General features: G+C 46.0%; 1 protein-coding gene across 1 annotated transcript in view; it reads right to left on the reverse strand.

Moving 5' to 3' along the window:
- Positions 1-7,289, reverse strand: part of ASB18 (ankyrin repeat and SOCS box containing 18) — a 59,732-nt gene extending 52,443 nt beyond the window's left edge. The window contains exon 1 of the mRNA XM_021678955.1: positions 7,082-7,289. Coding sequence (XP_021534630.1) covers positions 7,082-7,289 — 208 coding nt within the window. The remainder of the gene's footprint in view (positions 1-7,081) is intronic.
- Between the last annotated feature and the right edge of the window lie 2,543 nt (positions 7,290-9,832).

A 9,832-nucleotide genomic window follows, 5' to 3' on the forward strand; every position in this document is an offset into this window, starting at 1 on the left:
GAATTTTAGTGTCCCCCATACGCTTTTTTGGTCTAATTAATATTTATTATGTACCTACTGTGTGCCAGGATTTGGTGACTAGGACAAACCCAGTCCCTGTTCATATCCAGTTGCTGACTTTGGTATTGGAAATTAATGGGCAATGGGACGGAGAAGTAGAGCCGGGTAGTGAATTTGCCACTTTCAATTAGTGCCTTAGGAATGTTTTTCCTGAGCAGAGCACACCGTTGCAGGAACCATAATCCTCCTGGGAAGGAGAAAAGCCTCTTTGCTATCATCCTCATTTCTTTTTGTCCTTTCAAAACTCTCTAGTGTGCTTGGGAGTGATGCTAATAGAAGTATGTCATCAGCATACATTATTTCTTTATTAGGCTGTTTCTCAATTTTGATTCTGAAAATATCCTGATTTAGTCTAATTGCAATTTCACTGTGTTCCACAGGCAGTGACAATTCATACTGGGGGGAGCTGAGACGTGACCCTGTAGGATTTTTCTTCCTGCCCCATATGCTCTGAAGCTGGACCATGCTCTAAGACATGCATCTCATCTCATCACAGTGATTCAACCTGCTTCTGGGAAAGAAAAGAGCCTAGGGTGTGTACCTGGTTGAAAGCAAAGAAATATCTTTATTCTAGGTGGTGGGAGATATTTTTCTGTATCTAAAGCAAAAGCTGGAGCCATTTTATTCCTAAATAATTTAACTATATTCAAAGATAATCTGATGTTATTGTAGGAAAGTGTATTTCTAATAAATTCCACTTGATCTGGGTGAATCAATTCAGGCAGCGCATAATTGAGTCTGTTAGCAAGGACTTTAGCAAGAATTTTGCAATCAGTGTTAATTAAGAAGATGGGACAATAATTTGTGCATAATTCCGGATCTTTTCCTGGCTTGTGAATCAAAGTAATAAGAGCAATGCTCCGGCTGGTGGTGGGATAGTGTCATTAGGTGCTGATTTATAAGTACTTAGAAAGGTTTAATTTCATTTTGCTTCGAGCAGGGTCTCCCTGCCCCCACACTGTCGGCTCAGGGTGTGCAGCCGAGATGGCGGAGTGTTTCCCTCTCTATCCTTCCCTGTCGCCGCTGACCTCCTGCTTTCCATTTCTGTTTTATTTGGCAGCCAAAGACCCCACTTATTCATCCATGTTTTTTTCTCAATACTCTTATTTGAATTATTTGAAATCAGAGACTCCATGCTATTGATGTGTGTGGGTATGAGTATATGTGTGTGTAAGGTAAAGTAAAAGGGTTGTATGCAGCTTCAGTGGGGAAATTTGTTCATGGATCTTCCTGCAAAATGTGTCTGGGTGGGTATCAAGAGCCCTTGACAAAAACTCAGGAAACATACCTTGTTAACACACTGCTGCTAACTGGCTATTGACCAGTGGAGGAACAAATGTGAGCCTCAGTGTCCCCACCTGTAAAATGCAGCTGTAAGACGGACGAACTACAGGCATCATGGAATGCTGGGAAGAGCATTGGATCGATACTTCCTACAGCTTTGGGACCTCGGGCGTGTAACGTCACCTCTTAGAGCCTTGTTTTCCTCAGCTGGGTAAGTGGGGAAGACAAAAGCCCTTGGGAAATGCACACTTCATGAAGGTCTTTGCTAACTGTGATTCCTCTCTCTTTGCCTCCACTTAGAGCTGGTTCCAGTTCTAGCATGTTCTGGTTTGGAGATGTATTCTCCCTAACAGTTAGAACGGGCTGGCCCTGTGCCAAGCTGCTGCTTATTTGGTGCATTCAAGTTCACAAACCAGTCTCCCACCAGCCCTCCAGGAGATACCTTCCTTCCCTCCCTGGTGTGGAATCAGCCATCTCTTTGGCCTCTGTTAGGATGCACCGCACTTCCGAAGGCAATGGGGTTTTGTCAATGTCCTCCACAAACACAAGTCATTGGTCTCAAAACCTTAGCGCAATTTGTAAAGACCCTGAGAGATAGGGAGGATATAAGGTTCAGAGAGATGGACTGGCAAGTTCAAGACCACAGAGGCAGTGGTGGAGCCAAGGCAAGAACCAGGGTCATCTCACTGTTAGTCTCTTGCCGTTCCCAATACACCCTGTCTCAGAGCCACCAGCAGCATGCATGCTTCTGTCATTAGTTCAAATATGACTCCTACAAGGGAGGGGCTGTGCTCATTTAACTGACATTTGACTGTTGGGTTTGTCCTGGGTGATATTCTCCTCCATGCGTGGGGAAGGGGTGGCGGATGTGGCCTTAATGTGATGGTGGACTCAGTGTTAAGCCTGCAGGGGTGCTGGTTGGATGAGAAGTTGAATTCCACAAATAGACCCCATCTTGACGTGTATGCACATGCCTATCACACGTTCCCCACACTCATTCCCCACCTATATACATGCTGCTGGATGCGATCTCTTAATAAAAACCCAATTAGTATTTCTTTAACTTGCCTCCAGATGCTTAAATACCATTACCCCAAACACAACATAATGTCTCTAGTTTTCTGTTTCAATCAAGAATTCAAGTAGCATCTTGACTTGTATATAATATATCAGCAGCAAAATCATGGAATGCTGACATCCTTAATAATAGCAATTAGTAATCAGTTGTTTCTTAAGTAGTTTGATTACGCCAGTTACCAAATTGTATAGTTGATGCATTTGGGGGCAAGAAGGGTCTCGCCACCCCTCCCCCAGCCATCCTTTCTCCCTTCCCATGTCTTAGTGGTTAGTGAGCTGATAGGCATTGAAGAGAGGCAAGGACAAATGATACAAATGTCACTAATATTAAACAGCAGAGACTAGGTTTTAGCCAAAAGTAGAATTAAATATTTCTTTGCAGAAAGACTAACCCCAGTAGTATCTATGGGAAAGCAATCTGTGCCCACCCACCTAATGTCAGCAAAGGAGCTTAGCCTGTCCGTGCCAGGCAGGATGCACAGATTTTGAGCTCCTTCTCAGGGCAGAGACCCTGTGCTAGGCTCTGGATACCAATAAGCATTCGGCAAGGATCTCACCTTCAAGGAGTTGTTTTTAAGTTTTAAATATCTGGTGGGTATAACAGTTAGCCCAGGAAGGCCATGTGTTTCAGTAACTAATGGAGACTGAGGGCATTATGTCCTCGTGAAGGGAGGAGAGTCTCCAGCAGAGGCCATCGACCAAGCAGGGTCTGGAAGAAAGGGGTGGCCTGAGCAGAGGAGGTCCTCACATGCCTCAGAATTTGGGTGCAGCCCTGGTGGGAAGGTTCCTATTGGAATGGGGTGGATGGCATAAATGGGGGAGCTGATTATGGGGGATCTGTGTGCTCAGCCCTGTTCAGCTTATCTCTCTCTCTCTCTCACACACACACACACATACACACACACAGAGCATGCCCCACTCCCAGTCCATCCCAGTCCCTCCTTGCAGGGGTGGGTGGCTCTTCAGGGGACATGTGAATTGTGTCTTTAGCGAAATCCCAGTCGATGACCATTCCTCTGACTCTCTACCAACCGTGTAAGGAGGATCCATGCTGTACTTTGCCCCGTGATCTGCTAGGGCTTAAAATTTCCTCTGACCTCTGCCCTCATCAAGGGGGGACATGTACACCTGGGGAGGCTTCTCCAGAAAAAGCCATTCCCACCGTTTTCTCAGCTGGTGCCTCTTTTTCTCTATGCTTTTATTGTGACACTGACATGGATGCATCAGAATAAATTATTATTATTTTTTGTGTTCCCTTTGGTGGAATAATAAGTTCACAGTGCAATGAACATGGGGATTTCACTGACAGATAAAAGGTCCTTGTGTGTTCATAGTGACGGGAACACAGGAGAGAATGGTTACTTTTCTTTGTCTTCTTTCTGCAAATCGTCATCTTTGAACAATACTCAGAAACCTGTCAACCAGGGTTGTCCTTGGGATGGAAACTTTCCTCCTCTCCCCTAAATGCACTTGCCAGCATGCTGCTTGGCTCCTCCCTCTCCCGGTCCGTATTGGTCCTCGCTGCCCAGCCCCAATCCCCATCAGTTCTTCACAGTATCCATTCCTGGTATGGGCTGCATTTCAAGGTATTGCCATAAGTTCTGACCACTCTTCAAGCATTCTAAAGACCCCACATGTATATTTAAATCCAAACAGTTCTTGTTCCTGCCAAGCACGGTCCCCAAGGACTCACAGTGGCCTTGAGAAAGAGCTCATTTGCTCCCACACTCAGCAAAAAGGAACCCACGCTGCATTGCAGGCTGTGACAATGAGTGTTTGGGGTCATAGCCTCAGAGGAGCGCAGAGATGGACGGGACCTCAACAGTGAATCAAGTCAGTGTCTCCCAAAAAAGCATCTACAAACTACCAATTCCCCTGGTGGCAAAACCACAACAAGCCTTGATTATACGATTGTGTCGAACTCCAAGCGTGTGATTCAGCAGGAAGCATCTTTCAAGCTCATTCCACCACGGACCTCTGTTTGGGAAGCCCTAATTGAATTTCATGTCACTGGCCCAGAAAGGGGAAGTGACTTTCGTAAGGTCACACAGCTCATTGGTGTGCCTTAATCATTCAGGGTATGATCGCCCTGAAATGAAAACAACCCTGAACTAACCCAAGCCCTTAAAACATGTCACCAGCAACGAACTTTTCTTGCCCTTCTGAATGGTGCAGTTCGGCGGGGAGAAGTATATACATATGTGATTTAGAATGTAATGGGTTCATTGTGGGAAGGAATGAAACTCTCTTAACACAAATGTCGTTGCTTTCAAGTGTTCAGCAAAGTTGCGGCGCAGGGACAGTAAAGATGGTGCAGGGCAATTAGTCATGTGAAAAGAATGATATTTTAAATTGGGGATTTCAAATACACAGACCCCCAACCAGCTTCGATGGCTTTGTAAAGGGGGATGTGGAGAGAGGGGACTTGCTTTTAAGCACGGCAGAAAACAGAGGGCTTAACCACGGGGTGTAACAAAGGTAGGTGTGGTTCAGGGAAGCCAACTAGGGGTGGCACAGCCGAAGTGGGCACCCTCATCCCTGCGTCTGAAGGGGCAGGCAGGGAGGTGAGAACTGTGAGCCAGGAGCTGAGCCTTTGGTACAAGGATGAAGTCAAATCGCAGCAGAGATCCAGCAGGGAGGGGTCCCTGGAGCAAATACCCACTTTCCCTGCTCCTCTTAGCACCTTCCCTTAGCTGCCTCCAAGAGTCAGAGCGCTTGCGGCAGGTGATACAGTTCATAAGGTTAGCTTCACAGGTGGGCACAGGGCAGGCAGTGTGCGGTGGGGAGGGTGGCAAATGCAAGACATAGAGCTCAATGCTCCTGGCGAAACTGCAGTTTACGATGACAATCTCCCTCCTCACAGCCCAGTGCAATCTCATGCACTGGGGAGCATACCGCGCTCTGGCTTGGCGAGACTGCAGTGCCTGTCTGCGTAAAGCTAAGGTCGGAACAAAGGCGTGTTGTTCTTTGGGCTCGTGGCTCCTGGGCCCTCACCCTGATCGTGGCCACAGATATTAGGAAGACCAAGGAAAAGAAGAAGCAGGAGACGGTTGCTCCCTAAAACCTAATTCAACTTGCTTAAGTCCCCAGTGAAAGGCAGCTGAGGGGGTACACACACGCCATGAGGGAGCAGAAGGATTGTCACCCCCTTGCGGGACTGATCTGGATCTCTCTCTTCATCACACGGAAGCCCCACTGGCTAGCACCAATGCCCCATGCACACTCCCTTTTGATATACTTTCTGCACGTGGGAGCATGTGTATGTTTGTGTGTGTGTGTATATGCAGGTGTACATGTGTGTGCACGCACACATGTATGTCAGGAGGGACTCAGTCTAGTGGGTGGGGAAGAGCCCTCTGTACACCTTGTAGGGGCCAAGCACACCTGACAAGCTAGAACACAGCACTCATATATGGAACATAAGGAATAGCACGGAGGTCATTAGGAGAAGGAAGGGAAAACTGAAGGGGGGGAAATCGGAGGGGGAGACGAACCCTGAGAGACTATGGACTCTGAGAAACAAACTGAGGGTTTCAGAGGGGATGGGGGTGGGGGGATGGGTTAGCCCGGTGATGGGTATTAAGGAGGGCACGTATTGCAATGAGCACTGGGCGTTATACGCAAACAATGAATCATGGAACACGGCATCAAAAACTAATGAAGAGTACTCCATTACAGTAGTATGGTGACTAACATAACATAATAAAAAAAAAATAAAGTAAATCTTGCACCAGGGCAAATAGTTCCATTTGTTATACAAAGAAGTTGCGCAAAATTTTTGACAAAAAAAAAAAAAGAAATGGGGAGAGATTGCCATTCTGAATAGACAGGTCCCATGTGAAGAGGTCTACAAAGAAAAACAAAGCCTTGTGGCTAAGACCTTGTCCCGAGCCGCAGAGGAAGGACAGGTGGGCAGGCAGTGGACAAGGACCAGCGCACACTTTTTCAGTTGGTGGCTCAAGGATAAATACTCCTCACCAGCAATGTTCAGGGTGTGGTGAGACACACACACTCACTGTCAGAGGAAATAGAAACCCTTTCAGAAAACAGTTGGGCAACTTTTCTGTCCTTGTTTATTTGTCCTTGGAATTCTGCTCTTAGGAATTTATTTTAAGGATATAACCTGAATAGGAAAGAAAAAGCCATACGAATGCTAATAAAGATGCTAATTATGGCATTATTGATAGTAGTAAAAATGTAAACAAATATTCCTCTCTTGTAGGCATTTGGTTTAAGTATTTTGTGATTAATCACCTCAATAGGTGATTGAAATTAAGAAGACTATGTAGCATCATGGAAAATACTTTAGATATATTAACTCAACAGAGCAGAACACAAAATTACATCGAAGGCATGGCTGTGGGCGGGGGGGAGGGGGGATTTACACATGCATTAGGAGTGGGGAAATGAAAACAGGGCCTGTGGGAGGATGGTGGCGCCACAGAGCGCTTTTCCTCTGTTGAAGCTGTTTGCAGCACGGGCCAGGGGTTACACAGAGACACACACAGTATATGCCGCATGTGCGTACGGATATAAACAAGAACCAGACAGGCAAGCACCCAGCAGGTGCCTTTTTCACCCACTCACCCTTCCACCTCCAGGAATGGCCCGCCCCGGACACACGCTCAGGATGGGGAATGCCGCGACAGATCGTTCTGACTACCTACGAGCACGCCGGCGGGCAGCTGAGCCGCGGGGTCCTTCATCCAGTCGTCATTGGCCAGTTCTATCGTGGCGTCCACGTGCCCCACTTCGGTGCAGATCAAGCGGCTCACTGTCTCGTCATCCCTGGCGTCCAGGGCAGACTTTAACCTCCTCACTAAATCTGAGTGGAGCGGGTAATCCGGAAGGCGGTCAGAGCTGGACATGGTGATGTTGTTTGTGCATTGACCACACTTCTCTTCTCAATGGAGTCCAAAGGTAGCAGCTGCGCCGCGCAGGGCACTGTGGGCGTTGCTATAAATAGGACAAACCTGGCTCGCGTTTCAGGGGCTGGGGAGGGCCACCGGCTGGAGGCCTTTTTCTTCACAGGGCCATGGGAATTCGTCTTCCTGAAGGTCTCGGTTAAGGATTATTCTAGACATGGGGCAGTAGACATGTTGGTAAGTGGGGGAAGAAGAAAAGGGGACAGCATTTTAAAAGAGAACTCTCAGAGGTACTGTTGAACAATGACTTCTTTTAGCTAAGGTGAGATTCCGTCCTGAAACGGATTTAAAGGAGAAGTAGTAGCTGGAGGTCCCCTTTCCTTCTTTCCTTGAACATGGACGTGATGTGTGGAGGTGTGGCAGCCATGTTATAGCCATGAGGTAACAGTCAAGAGTGAAGGATTAACATACTGAGGAGAATGGAATAGAAGGAGGGGAAGAGATGGCTTCTCAGTGACATTTCTGGACCTTTGCTTCAGCTCTGGGCCGCCAACTACCAGACTTCCCGTTTTTATTCCTTGAGCACGGTTCACGAGTTTTCAAGGACTTGCAGCTCAAAGTGTTCCTGGTTGATGTAGGTAGTGTATTCAGTCTACCTTTAAAGTCATGGGAATGTCCTGGTTTAGTCTACAGAGATGTAGCAGAAGTGGCTCAGCCTGACATAAAGAATGTGGATGATCTCCCCAAGCCTTCTGGTCTTTGGCAATTGAACTCTTGCCTTCCTTAGATAAAATCCCACTGTATCTTGCTTGGACAGCAGCCAACCCCAAAGTCCTTGAAGGAGGAGCAGTGGCATGGTGGGTTTGCTCATCAATGAGCAAGCAGCCAAGGCCACTTAATGGACTGCCTTCCAGGGTCACAGGAACTGAAAATGGACCTTGCTGGAGACATTCTGGGAATCCTTGGCAATGTGTTTTTGAGATCTTAACTCAGTGGATCAGTCTTCAGTTCAGATGTCTGACCAACTTGTAGAGAGGGTGGTTGGCCTCTGATTCTTCCTTCCGCCAAAGAATTATGTTTTGAGAGAGATTTTTGAACCTGAATTTCCACGCAGAAATGCTTGGCACTATCAAATACCTTATGTTTAGAAAGAAATATAACAATGCCAGCACCATTTGTGTAAATACTAAGAGAGGGAGGGTAGTGGCCATAGGAAAATTATCGGAATTTGGGTAAGGTAATTTAAAGAAAAAACCCAGGAATTACTGAGATTGCTATCAAACTTCAAATCAGAAGGGAGGTAAAGATGAAGCACTTGTTAGGCAGATAATAAGATGACAAAGCCTCAAAATATGGCACTCACTGATCTTAATTACCAAGCTATCTGCTGGGCTTTTAATCAGTAGCACATATACTATGCTAATTATTCTGGCTAATTTTGTTATAATGTAATTCTTTATCAACCCTGCTATGTATAAATTAGGAATTGAAATGTAACTAACACAAATTATATTTAAGGCAACATGAGTTTTTTTTATTTCAGTGTGAAATCTTCTAATCTTTATTTCTTTATCTTTCCTTTTTTTGATTAGCCCATGTGAACCGCCCCCTCCACTGCCCACCCTGCCTCAGTGCCCAACAACCTGACCGTTATTTGAGGAGAAAGGAGCCCAGCACCAATATCCTCCCCCTGACTTCTTGGAAATCTTATATATGACTATCTCCTTCAGTGATTGTCCTTGAAAGGTGCAGAATGTATTTAAGCAATCAGTGGTAGACAGACACTGGCTTTCTCTGAATCAGATAAAGGTTGCTTCATTGTTCTACCTTAATGTTTAAATAATCACCAGAGGGTACCATAATTCACGTATTTTCAGTGATATATTGTATGTGACTTATGTCAATTTGTTTACAAATGTGTTTAGTTGAGAACTAATAACACAGATCCTCACAGAAAAGCACAAACATTATCTAGAGGTTGTTTTTTTTTGTGTGTGTGTGTCATTTGAGCTTGCATCCAAATGAGATCAGGCTGGTACAGAAATTGGTGGAGCTGTGCAGAGCCCACTGGCATGCCTTCAGAGACTGCCAGCCATAGAGCTTTTTTAAAAAATCAGTATTTTTGGTTTTGAATTATTTTGCAGCAAAATAACAAGCTTGTTGAATAAATGGGTACAGTGTGGGTCTAATTTAGTCTCAACACCATCAGTGAGAGTCAGTTGCCAATGGAGGATCGTGGTCTGGGAGAAATGGCCAGTCCCAAATACTCATACCCCATTGTGACCTCAGGGTAAGGGACAAGCACTGGGCATATTTGGATTAACTCAAAGTGACCATGAAGAGGATCCATTTCTGAGACTGATTTTCTTCTTTGACCCTGAAATGCCCCTGCTATTTCCTGAGATTCTAGAGAGCTGCTCCTTTGACATATACGTTCCCCACTATTGGCCCCCAAGTGTTCTTAGCTCAGACCTCACCTTGCAGAGGCTGCAGAGGCTGCAGAGGCTTCCAGCTCGGGGCTGCCCTGGGGCTCCCTTCCCAGGCCA

The sequence above is a fragment of the Neomonachus schauinslandi genome, chromosome 3 (genome assembly GCF_002201575.2).
Source record: "Neomonachus schauinslandi chromosome 3, ASM220157v2, whole genome shotgun sequence".
NCBI classification, from domain to species: domain Eukaryota; kingdom Metazoa; phylum Chordata; class Mammalia; order Carnivora; family Phocidae; genus Neomonachus; species Neomonachus schauinslandi.